Below are 21100 nucleotides of genomic sequence, written 5' to 3'. Positions count from 1 at the left end.
ATTAAAAGTTTGTTCGGAACCCTCAGGGCGCAAGTAATACTCACAATTGTCTGTGTGTTTTCAGCCCATCAATATTTCGACTGGTTTGATTCCGCCTTGTGGTAATCTTTCCATTTCTATGTAGCTATTACACAGCTGCTCTACGATTTTTGCGTACTCCAATCTTGGTCTGCCCAATCTACCTTTCTCTTCCCACATTCCAGAGCTAGTTTAGGTATTCCTCGATACCTTATCATATGTCCCACTAATCAGTCGATTCATCTGGTAACCGTCTGCGTAGACCTCTTTCACCATTTATCCTTTTTGGTGTTTTTTTTTCATTTCATGCTTTATCTACTCACTAAATTTTTTAATATACTTCGACAGCACTACATTTCTAATGTTTCCAGGTTCTTCTTTTTCGAAATTTTGATGATACACGCTATACTGGCGGCTCCACCTCCCTTGACATTTAGTGATCACTTCTCCATTACATAAGACTGTCCAGATACTTTTGATCAGATAGTGTGTACGCTGCAAATAATGGTCTCAGAAATTACATGATTTGTATTCGAAACAATGACTTTATTATCAAGGCCTACCACGTCTTTGTGGTTTAGTCAAGTCTGACACAAAGGTGAATTTCTGAAAAGTCTATGATATGTATAATTATACACTGCAAATTTCACATCAGATGTTTCACGTACATGCACTTAAAAGATATTTATATTCAAGAAAGATATTTTAACCAGCATTAAAAGGAAAGTCAATGGAGCTCATTATCAGAGTAGGTGTATGTTCATGAATAGACGTGGAGTCAGTGATATAGAAAGTTTCTAAAATAAAGTTTATTTTCAGAAATGAAAACGAGACGTATTGAAGTAAATAAGTATTTACAGACGTCCGGCTTGTTCTTGTACTAATGTTAGTTGAAATGATAAAATTATAAATTGTTTATGCATAAGGCCTAGGAAGATTGGATGTGAGTTCTATGAAAATTTGTTACACAGCTACCTCTTCTATATTAATGTGTTGGACATACAGTAACTTTGATTTTTTTCGTTTCAACACTGAATTCATTAATCAGGCCTACATTCCTTATTTGGAACCCCTTGCACACAGGAAGAGATTCTGAAACACTGAATGCGTCAACGAACAAATATTCATTTAATAAACATGTGAAATAATTCTCTTCAGCAAAATGAAAAAGAAAGGATGTGTGTGGAGTGTTCAGAACAACTTTCATATTCCCACACTTACCGTATCTAGAAGCTCAATAATTTTTGAGAAGAAGTACCACCAGGCCCCACTCGACACCTAAGGGAAAAGATGATGACTTTTTTTACTGCCTCTGAGAGATTGTAATATAAAATTTTCGTTCATTACATAAACGTAAGCTTCCTCTCAGATTTTAGTCTACATCATAAATGAAATATACTGAGAAGTATTACACGAAATTTTTCTACTTACAAAGCAATTTTTAACTGAATGAAGTTTTTGGTACTATATCGGTCTTACCTGGTACGCAAATGGATTTCTGTGTTCCATTGGTTGACAGACATGCTTAAAAAGATAATCCATCGCTCCCACTCGAACTGGCTGCAACAAGAAAGTGAGTGTAAGTACGGTTGGTGATGTTTCACTTACATTAAGATTACCGGTCACAATAAGTTTTAAACATGTGTCAGATATGTTTTAACACAAGGAAGCCCAGCAAAGGCGTTATCGATTCCGTAAACCTAAAATGATACAGCAAAGTTCGAGCGAAAAACGAGACTCAAAAGGAACTGTCGGAACTTAAAACTCGTTAGGCAATATCTAAGGAACGAACACGTGACTTCTTTCTGCCCGTGCTACTTTTTTCTTTTATGTTGGTGGATTAGTGTTGTCTCTCCGTTACCTTCTCCTATTCTACAATAACAGTGATGTCAGTAGCAGTGTTCTTAATAGCATCGTTAGTGTAATTAGCGGCTCACACATAAAGATATGTACAGTTATTGATACGCAAGATGACGAAATTAAGTACATAGGAAATATTGGTCCTGACTGAACTACATGTTTTTTTTTCTCCATAGAAAAACAAGTTTCCTTTCTGAAATATATTTGAAAGTTTTGCTCAGGCCTCAATAAACTGTCACCAAGAAAAGGTTTGTTTTGACATGTTTAAGTTTTTACTAGTTTAATCGATCAGTACCTTCATATGTGATATTTGAGCTTCTCCCGGCGTATCGCATGTTCAAATAACTTAAGGGGAATGCAACCGGGTAATTTTCTCAATAACCACTGATGTTTCCATAGGTGAACAACACTAATTTTCATGATACAAATGAAACGAGAGATCACTGTGTATAACTTAAAACCTCGGTTGTAGCTGTGTCATTCAGAAAGAAAAGATGGCGTATGCCAACAGAAAACACAGGCTGTCAACAAGTAGCGCCAAAACAAGACCAGAGATAACCAACACCAGATGTTAACGATAGCGAAATATTAATTAACGACAAGTAAGGAAATAACCCTGTGTCCCTGCGTCAGCTGAGCAGAGAGAGAGAGAGAGAGAGAGAGAGAGAGAGAGAGAGAGAGCAGAGCTCCAGACAGAAAGAACCACCAAGCAGATCTGCGACTGCAGAACAATACCTCGGTGCCGGTCATACCATGAAATACATCACAGCCTGACGAGCATTTCTAGTTACTTGGTTAGTGTTTAAGACGCAGTTGAGATTAAATTACCAAATGTGTGTGTGTGAATTCCTAAGGGACAAAACAGCTGAGGTCATCGGTCCCTGCACTTACACACTACTTAAACTAACTTACGCTAAGAACAACACACACACCCATGCCCGAGGGAGGACTCGAACCTCCGGAGGGTGGGGCCGCGCAGTCCGTGACATGGCACCTCAAACCGCGCGGCAAGTGACTGTATTAATAAGGACGGCAGTTTCTGCTTAAATTCCGCTTGGAATCCTGCTCTCCACCTGGCCAAACAACAGAAGGAGAGAGAGAGCTGTACTTGCTCAACCGCTGTCGAGAACGTCTGGTATTGGTTATCTTTGGTTGCGTGGTGGCACTAATTGTGTACAGCATATAGTTTCTTTCGGTCATCGATAGTTTAAGTTGCCAGTTGTTTCATTTGTGCCTTGAAAATGACTGGTTGTCACCTGTTGAAATATCGGCGGTTGTTCAAATGGTTCAAATGGCTCCGAGCACTATGGGACTTAACATCTTAGGTCATCAGTCCCCTATAACTTAGAACTACTTAAACCTAACTAACCTAAAGACATCACACACATCCATGCCCAAGGCAGGATTCGAACCTGCGACCGTAGCAGTCCCGCCGTTCCGGACTGCAGCGCCTAGAACCGCAAGACCACCGCGGCCGGCCTCGGCGGTTGTTGAGGAATGTTTAAACGTGTGTGAAATCTTATGGGACTTAACTGCTAAGGTCATGAGTCCCTAAGCTTACACACTACTTAACCTAAATTATCCTAAGGACAAACACAAACACCCATGCCCGAGGGAGGACTCGAACCTCCGCCGGGACCAGCCGCACAGTCCATGACTGCAGCGCCTAAGACTGCTCGGCTAATCCCGCGCGGCGGTTGTCGAGGACATTACCCAGCTACATTCTCGTAATTATTTCAGTAATATTTCCATAGCTACAACAAATGACAAGACAGTTAGAGGATTGTCTGTTCCGATATATATTTTCTTATGGTGAGCACAAGATCTTAATTTAATGAAAGAAATGTTTGACGGTAATACTTTAAATATTCCTTGGGAAAAGACCAATGCCTTCAGGGTTTATATATAACTTTTTCTGTATTTTATTTTAGACTGTTATCAAAATTCTAAATCAGACTATTTGTGGCACATACAGTTGTGTACGAGTATAACACTTAAGATATTAATATGAAATTATTGATGTATCTCAGTGTCAAGAATTTTAAAGGAGAAATGTAAAATAAGTAAGAAAGAAAGGAAATCGAGAGAGAGAGAGAGGAATAGAGGAAGAAGGGAAGAGTAAATAATTGTTAAGAGCGAAAAGGTGCATTCTACTGCACTACTGTATTGTGCCCACTATTACAAAATACACGTTGTAAATTACTGGTGAACTCCCTTGCACCTCGTGCCTTGTATCTCAAGAAATTCATCTACACTTGTCCTCTTCCTGATTTCATGAATTCTATTTTGTCTTGATTCACTTTTAGCCCAACACTCCGCGCACGGTTGTCTATTTTCTGGAACATTTATTTCACCTCATGGGTTGATACACTTAACAGTACTATATTAGACTTGAACTGATAAAATTCGATAAACATTAACTCACAAAACTGTTATACGCAACCAAAAGAAAGCGAAGAATTTTCCTTGGTTTGCGAAGTTTCTTATATAAATTATCACAAATACACAAACAAAAATCCATTAATTTATGAAGAATAAATAAAATAACATAATATTCAGTACTACAAACACTTTTACCATCAATAGTGCTTTTATGTTTCATTTTGAAGGATTTCTGAATTATCTGTAAAACGGCTGCGTGTGCCTGCTTGACTTGGTGCTTATGTGTTACACCTGGAGCATCCCTAGCAAGAGTCGGCGAAACAGGCTTGAGGTCACTTGCCTGAATACTTCTTCTCCACGACTACAGCGTCGTGATTGAATCGCTCAGCATGTTGGTCAGGAACTGCTCCGCAACTTTCAGGCAAGAAGTGAAGGTGGGCATGAAGGAAGTCTATTTTCAGATACATGTTCCAGCCAAGCTTTTCGGAAAATGACAAGAGTTCACCCACATGCGTCTTATAATTTTATGCTCTTATTTCCTAGGAGATAGACACGAACATTTATAAAATTTTCCCAGGCAGATTTCTCATCGTCATGTATAATTTTATCGAATTGCTTGTCTCCGAAAAGCTCTAGAATCTGTGGGCCAGCGAATATAGCCCCTTTGATTTTTATCTCACCTTCGTGATTTATTTTCTTTACAAAATTTTTCATTGGTTATGTAAAGATCACTTGATTACAAAACAGGGAGAAATTACAATCGTAACTACCTGCAATACTCACTGAAGTAAGTGCTGAACTTGTCTGACGTGAGCATTCAATAATACCTTTGTTATATTATTTCATCCTTCTAATATGTAACAATCATAACGATTTGCCAATACATTTCCCCTATTTTCTTTTGTGGATGAAAACCTCCGTAGAACAAAAACCAGAAATAAGTTTCAGTTTCCTTCGTGACATTCGTCATCAGCGCAGTCCGCAGCTCGTGGCCTAGTGGCTGTCGTTGCTGCCTCTGGATCTCGGGGTCCCGGGTCCGATTCCCGGCCGGGTTGGGGATTTTCTCTGCCCGGGGTGTTTGTGTTGTCCCCATCATTTCATCGTCATCATTCGCGACAGTGACTAGACTGGACTGTGAAAAAATTTGGACTGTGTAAAAATTGGGACTTTATACGGGCGCTGATGGCCGCGCAGTTGAGCACCCCACGAGCCAAACATCAATATCAACATCGTCATCAGCGCAGTGGAACTGATAAGAATTAGCTGGTTGGATGCAATTTACATTTTCGCTGTTGCACTGATTTATGGAACGCCATAGCCGTATCGATCGTTATCATGTAATTGTCGTCTAAAGCTCTGACACCGAGCGAAGAGGGGCAGTGGTGAGCACACTGGACTCTCATTCGAGAGGACGACGGTTCAAACCCGCGTCCGGCCATCCTGATTTAGGTTTTCCGTGATTTCATCAAATCTCTTCGGGCAGATTCCGGAATGCTTCCTTTGAAAGGGCAAGGCCGCCTTCCTTCCTCATTCTTCACTAATCCAATGGGACCGATGACCTCACTGTTTGCTCCCTTTCCCCGAATCAACCAACTAACCAAAGCTCTGACACTATCTTGAATTCGTTCTGCAGGGGACTCATGGCAAGCCTGTAGTATTACATTTTTCTTAGGTCTTTGTATTCTCCCTGTTTTTGGTATAATGATATTCGAGATCTTCCGAACTCTGGATTCCCATTCCTGCAAAAGAGTTTAATAACTTTGCCAGATATGGAATAGTGTAGTATACTAATTAAGGCAGCAGTTCAGCTATTATTCTATCTGGCCAAGGTACTTTCCTTTAATTGCACTATTTCCATCCTGACCACCTCTTGGCAACATGGACTCACAGTTCGATTATTCACAAACCGCTCTAGCAATTCAGAGTGAAGATATTGATGATACTCCTTGTCTTATATCGTCATATCGTCTGGCAGTAGACAGCCAGCAACACGTGTCCCTCACATTTTCATCCAGAGGTAGTTTCATAAGTCAGATCTTGCGTCTGGACCATTTGCTAATAAAATTCTTAGCATGCGAAGGAACGATTGCCCTCAAACATCCTTCTTAATACAAATAGACGACGTGATAAACATGTAGTTTCTGTAGTTCTCCTTCCTACACTCTGCTTTTTCTGAAAGGGCTATCCACTTTCCATCGAACTTCTTTAAAAATAAACTAGTTTCGTACAGAAACCAAAGGAAAAATGCTCCGATAGAAGCGAATATGCTTCTGTTTAAATGACAAACTGAAAATTGGGGTACCAGTTACCTCATTCTACCTTTCTCAGCATTTTGAAAAAGTTTCCCAAATATTTTGTCGTGCGAATATATTCGTGCTCTTTTTAACATGCAACTCACCTCTCACTCCCACAAGCTCCCCTTTCTATAACTGCCTCACACCCACTAATCCAGCGCTGTACATGCCCATACCCATCCACTCCCACTTGCCCATTCTCACTCACTCTTTCCTCCCAAATCACTGTCATTATCCACTTCCACTTTCTCCTTCCACTTTCTCCTTCTCTTTATCCCTCTCCCTCTGGCACTGTCTCCTTAACTTTTTTGCTGGTACTGTCCTGTCACTGTTCCGCTACCATTGTGTCCCTCTCTTTCTCTCACACTGCCATTTTCTCCGTAGTTCTTTCTATACCACAATGAATGTCTACTATCTTCCAGTATTTATTACTTTCCCGTCTCTTTCCCACTGCCACTGTCTCCTTCTCTCTCAGCATAAAAACGAGAATGCGTTCGGATGCCAGAATGTCTGAGAAATTTTTAAATGGTCTGAAGAAGGCAGAATGAGGCAACTGGAATCCCACTTTTCAGTCAGTCTTTTACACAGGTATATATTCGCCTTTTTGTGCTCTGGTTCCTTTCTTTTTCTGCTACAGCGTGACGTATCACTCATATGAAAAGAATTTTATGGGTCAGTAAAATGTTGGTGATTTACTTAGGTGAAATAAAAAAACTCAGAATTAATTTTATACCTCAGATCGAATTTTACGTGCAACAAAGTTTTGCATGTGCTTCGGTACCACAAAATGGGTTCCCCAAACCCTTCTGATGATGATGAAGACACCTTACGGTATATTTCTCCGTGCTACGTCACTTTAAAAATCACGTTTGCCCCTCATACCGATATTACGTGTACAGGTAGGTTAATTACTAACTCTATATCTAGGAAACGGATAAGGATATCAAGAAAATTTTCAAGGTCTTTCAGATAGTTATACTAAGAATATATAGCAAAAATTTCAGCTATTTGCTGCCCATAGCCGTCTTGGAATCTGTGGCTCGGTTTTGGTACCCAGAGACCATGTTTTTGAGGTGTTTCTCGATAAGAGGTAAAGATTTCTGAAAACGGGAACATGGCAATTCTAAATAAATGCCTAGAGAATATACCGTTGAAATTTGAGCAATTTTAGGCCGTTAGTTATTTAGATATCCGCTGCTGATCGCGTAAAAATGGTGAAAATCCCTTTTTTCGGGGTTTTCTCAGGAACGGCCAATGAACTAAATGGTGCCTCCATAATTCCTTAAGGCATACGGTAGACAACATCCAATGCAAAAAGAACCAACTCATTATCTTCATTTGCCTAAGCAGGAGGAAGTGTGTAATATTCATACTTTGACCCTGTATTGTAGGATAGATTCAGACGATCCTTCTGTTGGGTAAACAAATGGTCGCTAGGTCAGGCGCTATCCAAAACACTTGACCCTACCTTACTATCACCAACAAAACCCGAGGTGTGAGCCCCGGATAAATCCCGTTTTTATGCGTGGCGTTCTAGAACGTGTTGTTAGCGTGTTCTGTTGCATGCGTACCTTTGTTGTTATATCGTTTAATAACTACTGCTGGAACTACCTCTCCTCGGAGGTTGGTAGTCATTATGGCAAATATTTTTTCTTTGAATTTGACTATCTAAACAGTTACAGGGAAGGTCATCCGAAGCACTCTCTCAGACTCTGCACCCACGATGTTCATCTTCTTCCTATTGATCCTTTCCCTGCAATTTTTCCTTCCATTATGAATCTCAGAATATTGCACCTTTCTCCTCATAATATGGACAAATTATTGTAGTTTTCTGGTTTTGATTCTGTTCCTCAGTTTCCTACTCTTATCGATTCTCCTTAGAACTTCTTCACCAGTAATTCTTTGTGTCCAGGATATTTTTAACACTTGTAGATATAGCCACATTTCTGATAACTTAATCTTCATCATTATTGCCTTATTTAGTGTTCATGATTCCATTCCGTGCAAGAGTACGGGGATTACGTAACATTTAATAATTCAGAGTCTTAACTGCACGTTTTGGTAAAAAACATTCTCATCTTCAAAAAGGCAACTCTAACTTATTCAATTTTGCTATTGATTTCCTGGATCTGATCGAGGGTTATCATTGATCAAAATACTGACGGAAAAAATCTCAGCACCAAAAAATGATTAATGTAGAGTAATGAAATTTCGGGAATACGTTTGTCTAGGTAACATGTTTAATTGATTAACATTGCAAGATCACACGTTAATGTAAGCTGCAGATAAGCTATTGCAAATTTGGGGTGCTGGTACAGTTATAACCGTTGTACGCATTCAAAATGTGTGTATTGTGTTGTACAGGTGCTGGATGTCAGTTTGTGGGATGTAGTTCCATGCTTATTGCACTTGGTCGGTCAATATAGGGACAGGCAATGGTGTTTGTGGATGACGCTGCAGTTGTCGTCCGATGATGTTCCGGCATTGGAGACAGATCTGGTGATCGAACAGACCGAGTCAACATGTCGACACTCTGTAGAGCATGTGGTGTGTGGTCAAACATGATCCTGCTGGAAAACACCCCTTGGAATGCTATTCATCAATGTCAACACAACCTATCGAATCACCAGACTGACGTACAAATTTGCAATCAGGGACGTGAGAGAACACGAGTGTGCTCCTCCTGTCATATGAAAACGCATCCCAGACGATAACTCCAGTGTAGGTCCAGTGCGTCTAGCACGCAGACATGTTGGTTGCTGGCCCTCAACAGGCCGCCTCCTAATCAACACATGGCCATCGCTGCCACCGAGGCGGAACCAGCTTTCACTTGACAAGTTGCAAATGTTGGTGGTTTGGGGTCAGTGGAATGCGTGCTGTAGGGCGTCTTGCTCGGAGTTGTCTTTGAAGTAACTGATTTGTAACAGTTCATTGTGTCACTGTGATACCAACTGGTGCTCAAATTGTTGCTGCAGATGCAGTGCGATGCACTAGATCCATACACCGAACACTATGGCCTACCCTCTCGGTAGTGCCACGTGGTCGTCCGGAATCCGTCTTCTTGCGACTGTACATTCTCGTGACCACCATTACCAACAATCATGTTCAGTGGCTACATTCCTGTCAAGGCTTTCTGCAATATTGTAGAAGGAACATCCAGCTTCTCGTAGCCATTACTCAGTAAGGTGTTGATAATGTATTTGTCGCATTTTAACTCATTCTTGACCGCCATAAGCTCACCACGTCCAGTCTCAAAGGTAAATAACATTCACGATCGTTACAACGTGTATTTAGAGCAAACGTGATTTGCATCCTCATAATGATCCTATTGGAAGAAAGTGAAATCGGCTTTCGTCTTATGCGACTGGCGCAAAGTTTTAATATAAATCATCTTTCAGATGTAGAAACATGCCTACCAACTTTTGTTTATGTCGCACAACTCCTTGTTGGTATTGCGATTGTTTTATTTTTTTGCCGTCAGAGTGTGTTTTGGTACTCTTTCAATTGGTATGGTGTAAGTAGTAACACCGGGGGAGATTTTTGTAGTTTTGCTAATAATAATGTATTTGGCTGTACTAAATTGTTTTTTGAGGTGAAAATTGTCGTTCACTCTACTAATTTTTTTTTTTTTCAAATAGTGTCTTTAGCTGTGTTAAACGTTTTGCAGTATTATTGCGTCATCAGCATAGTTTAATTTGCTAATCACTTTTCCACTGACTTTCATTTCTATTTCTATGTTTTATATATCTTGCCTGTATTTGTCTCCGAATAATAATTAAATAGGAGTGGAGACAGAACCTAGGGTTGTCTTACTCCTTGCATTCTTCTGACGTCTGACTGTCGCAATTCATAATAGCGGTCTGTTGCCAGTACATGCTTTTAACTATTCTAATAGATCGATGGCCGATTTCACTTTCTTCCAATGGAATCACCAGTTTATCATCTTTCACTTGTAAAAGTCGTTTTCCTAATCAGTGAACTCCAGCACTACATCCTGATGCAAACCTGCGCGTTTTTATATCAAAATTTTCATTGCAAATCGGGCTTCTCTGGTAACCATACCGTTACGAAATCCAAACTGTTTTTCAATCATATTATTAATTTTTTTCGTATACAAGATTGTGAATGATTTTGAAGACGACTTTTAGAGTATTCGACATCAAGCCTATCGTTCTATCTTTTCAGTATCATTATCCAGAATTAGGTTTCCTGGTTTATTTGTGATTTAAACTAGGATTTTTCCTTTTTCCCGTTCCCGTAAATTTTTTAGTCTTTAATGAACTCCAAAAGTATCAATTTTTTATGCAACTTCTCTGTTTCATCACATTTCTCTTTCACATAATTTTTCTTAATCTGAATTACCTTCAGTCGGATATGTTGATTCCTTATATTTTTCTTTGTTAACTGTTGGAACGAAATTGCTTTATGTTTTTTAATGAACTCAGGACATTAGTAACATTTGGGGCTGTCATAGAATTCTCTGAAAATAGTTTTTAATTTCGAAGTACCTCTCTGTTAGATATAAGAGAACGTAATATAAATGCCAAGCTTCATCTCGTCTTATGGCTGGCACATCCACAGATTAGAGTGTAATTTAGTGCAACCATGAACACGAGAAACCGGTAGATGCTATCTTTCTGTTTCCATGGCGAAATGTTCATTGTTCTCGCCAAGCCAAAACAACTATGGCACTTCGTACATCAGGTAAGGAGAGATGTGTCCCTTTGGCCTCCTTCAGTATAATTATAGCTATATACATTCAAAGAGGAAAGACCTGATGTGTTGTTGCTACAATGGTGAAAAGTTCAGAGACAGAGCTTGATTTAATGAAGGAAAAAAAAAGAAAAAAGAAAAAAAAGGTAACCTTGAAGCGACCGTTTGGTAAGGAATTTCCTTATGTCTTAGAGTGGCACGTGGGTAGGACATGCGAAAGTTAGCACACTACTTACCATCAGGCACAGCCACACGCTGAAGACGACCTGGTAGGCGTTGTAGAAGATGAGCACTTTCTGCAGCTCGAAGGGCTTGCGGTGGGCCATGAGCGCGGGTCCTAGCTTCAGCACGAAGTACAGGTAGAAGCCCAGGATGAGCAGCAGCGGCACCGGCGAGTCCATCAGCAGCCACTGGTCCACCAGGGGGTCTGCAAACACTCGCGCATTACTTTACGTCTCTCTTTCTCGCAAGTAAATTACCTGCTTAAGCCGTGCCACCTGTTAGCAATCTGCTCGTATTAGATGTGGGTTATGAATATCAAACTTCACCAAGGAAATCATTGTTAGTATCTAAGTATAAGAATAATGTCTTACTATCGAAGTAAACCCGTTTCACTGGACGTCTCGTAATTAAGTACAGAAACTCCAGGCGTGCAAAAGAAATAATTACTGTTACATCCATGAGAGTGTTGTCTGAGAACCGCAGCATTAGATTCAGTCAGTTGAAGAAATACAAGGCCATACCACTTTTTGTACTATATTTTCTCATGACGCATTTTGGGATTTCACTAGCTGCAGTTGAGTGAGATCGTAGAAGGTGCCACTGCGAAATAAAGTACCTAAAAGTGCCTCATTGCTGTAGTTCATCAGTTAATCAAGAAACTATGTCCAGTGAGCATTAAAAATGGATCGTTTACTAGTTATGATTATTTTGATTGTTAATGTGTCTCAGGTTCTGTACAACCATCTGAGTAAATACATAGAAAATAGAACCAGCAGAGTAATGCTTCCTTATATGTAAGATTTAAGAGGAAGTTGTGTACAAGAACAATTCACTTTTCTTTCAAACCTTTGCTTAGTGGTTTCTGTAGTTCTTTTTTGTTTCCTTATCATTATAAACAAACGCCAGTAGGAATATGTGACTCCAATATTATTGTTAAAATGTTTAGAATGGTTAAATGGTTCAAATGGCTCTGAGCACTATGGGACTTAACTGCTGAGGTCATCAGTCCCCCAGAACTTAGAACTACTTAAACCTAACTAACCTAAGGACACCACACACATCCATGCCCGAGGCGGGATTCGAAACTGCGACCGTAGCGGTCGCGCGGTTCCAGACTGGAGCGCCTAGAACCGCTCGGCCACTCCGGCAGGCTAGAATGGTTAGGCGTTGTTCATAAACATACACTGATATTCGTCCTGATAGCACTTTTCCACGCCAAGAAATATCTTAGAAAATCACAGGCTTATCTAAGATTATGATAGGCCTGCCATACGAAAAAAAGAAGTCAATATTCACTGAAACGCCAAAGAAACTGGTATAGGCTTACGTGTATGAATACAGAGATATTTAAACAGGCAGAATAAGGCGCTGCGGTCGGCAGCGACTATACAGGGTGTTACAAAAAGGTACGGTCAAACTTTCAGGAAACATTCCTCACACACAAAGAAAGAAAATATGTTATGTGGACACGTGTCCGGAAACGCTTACTTACCACGTTAGAGCTCATTTTATTACTTCTCTTCAAATCACATTAATCATGGAATGGAAACACACAGCAACAGAACGCACCAGCGTGACTTCAAACACTTTGTTACAGGAAATGTTCAAAATGTCCTCCGTTAGCGAGGATACATGCATCCACCCTCCGTCGCATGGAATCCCTGATGCGCTGATGCAGCCCTGGAGAATGGCGTATTGTATCACAGCCGTCCACAATACGAGCACGAAGAGTCTCTACATTTGGTACCGGGGTTGCGTAGACAGGAGCTTTCAAATGCCCCCACAAATGAAAGTCAAGAGGGTTGAGGTCAGGAGAGCGTGGAGGCCATGGAATTGGTCCGCCTCTACCAATCCATCGGTCACCGAATCTGTTGTTGAGAAGCGTACGAACACTTCGACTGAAATGTGCAGGAGCTCCATCGTGCCTGCACCACATGTTGTGTCGTACTTGTAAAGGCACATGTTTTAACAGCACAGGTAGAGTATCCCGTATGAAATCATGGCGTTGAATCGAGGAAGTATAGTACATACTGACGAAACTAAAATGAGCTCTAACATGGAAAGTAAGCGTTTCCGTACACATGTCCATATAACATCTTTTCTTTATTTGTGTGTGACGAATGTTTCCTGAAAGTTTGACCGTACCTTTTTGTAACACCCTGTATAAGACAAAAAGTGTCTGGCGCAGTTGTTAGATTGGTTACTGCTGTTACAATGGCAGGTTATCAAGATTTAAGCGAGATTGAATGTGGTGTTATAGTCGGCGCATGAACGATGAGACGCAGCATATCCGAGGTAGCGATGAAGTGGGGATTTTCTTGTACGACCATTTCATGAGTGTACCGTGATATCAGGAATCGGGTAAAACATCAGATCTCCGACATCGTTGCGCACGGAAAAAGATTCTGCAAGAACTGGACCGGCGACGATTGAAGAGAATCTTTCAACGTGACAGAAGTGCAACCATTCCGCAAATTGCTGCAGATTTCGATGCTGGGCCATCAGCGAACCATTGAACGAAACATCATCGATATGGGACCCCTGATACGTCTACATACGACTTTGACAGGCGACATGTACCTAAGCATCTTGTCTGATCACCTGCACCCATTCATGTCCATTGTGCATTCTGACGGACTTGCGCAATTCCAGCAGGACAATGCGATACTCAACAAGTTCAGAATTGCTACTTGGAACGTGCTATTCAGAAGAGATCTCACTCCCTGGTACTCTTACGGATTTATGGACAGCCCTGCAGGATTCATGGTGTCAAGTCCCTCCAGCACTACTACAGACATTAGTCGAGTCCATGTCCCGTCGTGCCGTGGAAATTCTGCGTGCTCGCTGGGGCTCTACTCGATATTAGGCAGGTGTACCAGTTTCTTCGGTTCTTCAGTTTATATTCAAAATACATATAGCTATCACTAAGTATTCATAATTAGATATCTAGGGAATTATTCAGATCGAACACCTCGGTGACAACGATCAGCAGAATGTAATAAGCTCCTCGTCCAGGCAGTGAAGCACCAAGGGATTTCAACGGGCCGCCGTATCATCCTCTGCCTCGTGGTATCACTCGGATGCAATATGGAGGGGCATGTGGTCAGCACATCGATCTCCCGTACCGTGGACCCCGCTACTTCTCCTTCAAGTATCTCCTCAGTTGGCATCAAAAGGCTGAGTGTACCCCGCAGCATTCCTCTCACCAAGGAAAATTGCTTGGGAGTACCGGGAATTGAACCCGGGTCCCCCAAATGGCAGCTGACGACTCAGCTACTGAGGCGGATCCAGCAGAATGTAATTACCATTTATAATTCCAAATTAAATCTTTCTCACTGCAGCAAAGTGTAGCTTGCTTCGAAAATTCTTGACAGAATAAAATCGTGTGTAGCCCCCGGGCACATATCTGAACGCTTAACTTTTCCGGGCAAAGATATACTACACCAACTCAACAGGATACTGGAAAGCTTCTGTATGATTTGAACAACAGGAGAGGGATAACAGCTGGATTTCTCAACCGCCAATCGATCGCGAAATTAGCGAAAATCCAAGGAAACTTTGCACAGATGTGTTGTGCAGTGTCTCTAGTATGCCTAGCGATTACGTCATGTCGCACTTTACAATTCTGAGAACAGTGAGCCCGTAAGATGCTTAGCATAGTTGTGTCTCCCGAAAGTGTGAAGTTCCTGCTGAGGGTTTCCGCCTCATTTCCTGCAAACTGCATGACGTAACTGTCTCTGCTCACATGAAACGCTGGTTATGAGGACAGTAGTTTGGTACAGACAACGAACTGCAGACCAGCAGTGCCAGGAAGCACATGTGGCTGCCGTCTATGGCGAGGGTACCGGCAAGGTTGTGCCACGCTGCGATAAATGTCTAAATAGGAGCGGCGTGTACGAAGAGAAGCTGGAAGGTGCGTCTCAGTAATCATCTAATGGTGTTGCAGTTCTTCTTATTTCCGTGCTTGCTAAAAAACTGCATGTTTCAGGAATTTTTGCGCTATCTTCAGTGGGTTACTTTATTTCCTTTCTGTAAAACAGTTATTAGATATTAACGTTTAGAGAAAACATTTGTTACAAGATATCTACATTTGTGAATGAAGTGATTGTTGTCAAATATTATTCATTGCTTGTTTGCAGTTCACAGTTGATATGCGTATTACTGGGCTGATGTATTGTATCTTGTTTATTAGAATATGTCTTAAGTTCTGGTTTTATAGCTTATTTGCAAAAAGGTATGTATGTATGCATAAGTTTAGATACCACACTTGAAGCTATTCAGTGTTTATGTTGGTATCTGTGAGCCTGCTACACAATCTACAACTTTTCATCTGAAAACAGCAAAATATAATTTTTATTTTTGTTTCTTATGTACTTACAAACGAGAATGAGCACCTACCGCGTTATTTTGCGTGTTACTTACGGCTTTTCGTACAGAAATGTATAATAAGTAAAAATAAAAATTACGGTTTGCTGTCTGCAGATGACACGTTCTAGACTGTGTAGCGGACTCACAGATACCAACATAAACATTCAACAGCCTCAGGTAAGGTGTATAAACTAATGCATACATCCACTCCTTTTTGCAAATAAGCAATAAAACCAGAACTTTAGACATATTGTAATAAACGACGTACAACGAATCAGCCCAGTATACATATCACAACTGTAAACTGTAAACAACCCATGTATAATATTTGACAAGTCACTTAATTGCAAATGTAAATATTTTGTACCAAATGGTCTCAAAAAATGGTTCAGATGGCTCTGAGCACTATGGGACTTAACATCTGAGATCATCAGTCCCCTAGAACTTAGAACTACTTAAACCTAACTAACCTAAGGACAGCACACACATCCATGCCCGAGGCAGGATTCGAACCGGCGACCGTAGCAGTCGCACGGTTCCGGACTGAAGTGCCTAGAACCGCTCGGCCACCACGGCCGGCCCAAATGTTTTCTCTAAACGTTAATATGTAACAACAGTTCTACAGAAAGGTAATAAAGTAACCCACTGAAGATAGCATAAAAAGTGCTGTAACATGTCTGGGTAAAACAAAACTCCAAAGGTTTCTTGCATAAGGCGGAATTCTCATCCAAGGTGTGTTTCAATGTTTCAAATAAAAATTTTTGATTTTCACTGTGGTTTCAGTTTCGCGACCGATTGGAGAGTTGAAAAATAAATAATAATAATAATATAAAAGAAACATAGCCCTCGTACAACGCGCCCGGATATGTTCGGCGTAAAAGTATGGCGTGCGAAAGGCAAGGCTTCGAAATAGAAACACAATTCCCATCTTTAAGGAAATATCATTACTTAAATCATCTCGATACTGTCAACATATAAATAATTAGAGACTCAGATATACATTTGCTAGAAAAAGATCTGGGTATAAATCGGTCCTGACCTTTTTCAATAAATCCTTTAACGATTTAAGAATGTCACGTATACCGAACTCAGAAATGCCGGAAGGAAATTTGAACGCCACTCCTTCTGGACGTAAAACAAAGGAAGTAAGATAAGAGCTTAAAGACACATCGACGATAAGGTCATTTTAGACGGAGTACAAACTCAGAACGAAGAAGGATATGGAAGAAAATCGGCTGGGCCCGTTTCAAAGGCATTCAGGCATTTGTCTCAAATGATTTAGGAAAACTGTTCAATACTTAAAACTAGATTATCTGACGACGAATTTAAACCTCTTCTTCCTTAATGTGAGTTCAGTGTTTTAACCTTTGTGCCCCTTCGGTCGGTCTCATAATGAGATCGCTGTCTGAATCAACGCGGTGCTACGCCCGGTGGTGTGCTCTGGTTTCCAGCAGATTCATTTTCTTAAATGTGCACCTACAATCGTTCTGACTTTGTCACATATTAATGGAAAACTGCTACAAACTGTACTGGTATTACTGGATATGAAAGTCAGTAAAAAACTTAAAAAATGGACATATTGCGGTTTTGGGGGAGAAACGCTCATTCAGTTTTTGTACAACAAATTTTACTGCCCATCAAATGAATTAAACCTAGATGGACAACAAAATTTGTTGAAAAAATCTGGAGGTTAACATCCCGCAAGGTGAAGGTTATTAGCGACAAGCCTTAACATGAGCCTGGCAAGGGCTGAAAAGGGAATCGGCCGTGGCCTTCTTGGAGGAACAATTGAACAGTCAGATATTATGTGCGGAATTTTAGTAATGTGATGACTTCTTGATGGGCCTCACCAAGTAGCCTACTTTGTAGGCGAACGCGATCACAATTGAAGTCGGCGTCCGTCCTTGCTACTGAGACGAGAACATCCCACGCTTTACTTAGTCATGAAGTCCGACAAGGTTACGTCACAAACGATTTTCTACGTCTCTTCAGTGACAGCATGGGAAGCCCAACGTTTGGAAAAGCATTCCCATGTTGCTGTAATCCATTTCATGACCCCAAGAGGTACAATGATTGATTACTGCCGACAGAATGGTATACAACATGAGGGTACATTGCTCGTGAGTCAACATAAATTTGTTCCGTGACGCATGGCAACGAATTGTTTCTACGATTTTCAAGGTCCTAAACGACTGTTGATACGATCAAGCAGTACTCGCATTGCAATGTAATAATCCTAGGACTAAAATGGTATTGTTAAATCTCATGTGCTGTTTGTTTGTATCAAGCCACCTCCTTAACTGAGGGGTCAGCGTGTCTGACTGCCCTGCAGGGGGCCTGGGTTCGGTTTCCGACCGGGTCGGTGATTTTCTACTCTCAGTCGTTGGGTGTTGTGTTTTCCTAATCATCATCGACACGCAAGTCGCCCAAAGTGGCATCAACTGGGAAGAACGCAACTCGATGGTTGAACTTCCCAGGTGGGGACTCCCGGCCATGAATGCCATACGATCACTTTTTATTTGGACTGCAATATGTACCCAAGTTACTGTATGTAATTTACTGCGTGATGAAGACTATATACTCACATCAAAAAATGTTTTGCATTACCCTGGTTCCCAGAACTCCTGAAGATAAACGTTGACTGTGGATATTGCATCACAGACACAGTCCCTTTGACTGTTCAGAGATGTCACTTAACCCGCCTTTTGCAGGCCGCGGTGGTCTCGCGGTTCTAGGCGCGCAGTCCGGAACCTTGCGACTGCTACGGTCGCAGGTTCGAATCCTGCCTCGGGCATGGATGTGTGTGATGTCCTTAGGTTAGTTAGGTTTAAGTAGTTCTAAGTTCTAGGGGACTGATGACCACAGCTGTTAAGTCCCATAGTGCTCAGAGCCATTTGAACCATTTTTAACCCGCCTTTTGGTTCCAAACACTATGGGACTTAACATCTGAGGTCATCAGTCCGCCTAGACTTAGAACTGCTTAAACCTAACTAACCTAAGGACATCTCACACATCCATGAACGAGGCAGGATTCGAACCTGCGACCGTATCAGCAGCGAGATTCCGGACTGAAGCGCCCAGCATTGTTCGGCCACAGCAACCACTAAACCCTCCCAAAGATATAAACAACTATGCATGAGCAGCGCCTATTAGACGGAGGGGATCAGACAGCTGATCAGTTCTAGTCATTCCATCAGGAAGGAGGTACACGGCTCGTGTTGTCTGTAGTTCAACCATGCCTAGACGGTCAATACCGCGGTTCGATCGCGTCCGCATTGTTACTTTGTGCCAGGAACGGCTCTCAACAAGGGAAGTGTCCAGGCGTCTTGGAGCGAACCAAAGCGATGTTGTTCGCACATGAAGGAGATACAGAGAGACAGGAACTGTCGATGACATGCCTCGCTCAGGCCGTCCAAGGGCTACTACTGCAGTGGATGATCCCTACCTACGGATTATGGCTCGGAGGAACCCTGATAGTAACGCCACCATGTTGAATAACGCTTTTCGTACAGCCACAGGACGTCGTGTTACGATTCAAACTGTGTGCAATAGGCTGCATGATGCGCAAATTCACTCCCGACGTCCATGGCGAGGTCCATCTTTGCAACCACGACATAATGCAGCGCGGTACAGGTGGACCCAACAACATACCGAATGGAACTCTCAGGATTGGCATTACGTTCTCTTCACCGATGAGTGTCGCATATGCCTTCAACCAGACAATCGTCGGAGACGTGTCTGGAGGGAACCCGGTCAGGCTGATCGCCTTAGACACACCGTCCAGTGAGTGCAGCAAGGTGGAGGTTCCCTGCTGTTTTGAGGTGGCATTGTGTGGGACCGACGTACGCCGCTGCTGGTCATGGTAGACGCCGTAATGGCTGTACGATACGTGAGTGCCGTCCTCCGACCGATAGTGCAACCATATCGGCAGCATAATAGCGAGGCATTCATCTTCATGGACGACAATTCGCGCTCCCATAGTGCACATCTTGTGAATGACTTCATTCAAGATAACGACATCGTTCGACTAGAGTGGATAGCATGTTCTCCAGACATGAACCCTATCGAAAATGCCTGGGACAGATTCAAAAGAGCTGTTTATGGGCGCCGTGTTCCAGCAACCATTCTGAGGGATCTATGACGAATCGCCAACAGTACCTTCATGAACTTGTGGATAGAATGTCACGACGAATACAGGCATGCATCAATAAAAGAAGACGTGTTACGGGGTATTAGAGCTACAGGTGTGTACAGCGATTTGTAGCACCACCTCTGAAGGTCTCGCTGTATGGTGCTACAACATGTAAAGGGCAGAGATGATGTCGATGTTGATGTACAGGCTCCGGAACTCTTGGAACCGAGGTCATGCAAAATTTATTTTTGATGTGTGTATATTATATCCTCTGAGACAGTGAATCAATTGTTTTATGATTGTTGTACTCTCTGTTGGAATTAGAGAACTATTGTACATCCAGATTATTTTGATACAATGCTTCATAAAGAGTTAAACGGAAATTTCCATTAAATGAGAATATGTTCTGAATGCGAAGAACAAATCTGCCATTTTAGAGCAGTTTCACTCTCAGTAGCATCTAAAGAGTACGTAGGAGGATGATATACCGGTACTACTGGGTTAAAAAAAAAGTATTAGTCGGAATGTATGTCATATGATTACATTCAGTGTTTTCCACGTTGAGTTCCCCAAGATTCCAGTATGTCACGTGCTTAAGGATTTGCGTGAAGTGGGCTAATCATCAAGTAATGAATATTAGATCCCATAATGAGCTGTAAAACTATCTGTTAAGACGAGATGAAATATGATTGTGAGTCAAGATGCGGGATTTGCTGAACTGAAGGAGGAAACCGAATAAAAACAACTGACAACGTTAATGAAATACAAGATAGTAGGAATGACAGCGCATAGGCATTGGCGTTAGTGAAATCAACGAAAAAAATGGTTCAAATGGCTCTGAGCACTATGGGACTTAACATCTGCGGTCATCAGTCCCCTAGAACTTAGAACTACTTAAACCTAACTAACCTAAGGACATCACACACATCCATGCCCGAGGCAGGATTCGAACCTGCGACAGCAGCAGTCACGCGGTTCGGGACTGAGCGCCTAGAACCGCTAGACCACCGCGGCCGGCTGAAATCAACGGCAGCATCCGTCAGGAACATCAGGAAAACAGCAATACCACCTTACTAATACATCCCATTACAAATGTCACAGTTATAACTAA

General features: G+C 41.6%; 1 protein-coding gene across 1 annotated transcript in view; it reads right to left on the bottom strand.

Moving 5' to 3' along the window:
- The window catches only part of LOC126471630 (elongation of very long chain fatty acids protein 7), a 154912-nt gene that overhangs the window by 58774 nt on the left and 75038 nt on the right, over window positions 1-21100 (bottom strand). Inside the window, exons 3-5 of the mRNA XM_050099866.1 lie at window positions 11504-11694; window positions 1498-1578; window positions 1240-1296 (exon numbers count right to left, since the gene is read on the bottom strand). Of these exons, the coding sequence (XP_049955823.1) occupies window positions 1240-1296; window positions 1498-1578; window positions 11504-11694 (329 nt within the window). The remainder of the gene's footprint in view (window positions 1-1239; window positions 1297-1497; window positions 1579-11503; window positions 11695-21100) is intronic.

Source organism: Schistocerca serialis, chromosome 3, assembly GCF_023864345.2.
Source record: "Schistocerca serialis cubense isolate TAMUIC-IGC-003099 chromosome 3, iqSchSeri2.2, whole genome shotgun sequence".
In the NCBI taxonomy this organism is placed as follows: domain Eukaryota; kingdom Metazoa; phylum Arthropoda; class Insecta; order Orthoptera; family Acrididae; genus Schistocerca; species Schistocerca serialis.
Note: the sequence above shows the minus strand (reverse complement) of the source record. Positions and strands in the feature narration are given on the sequence as shown.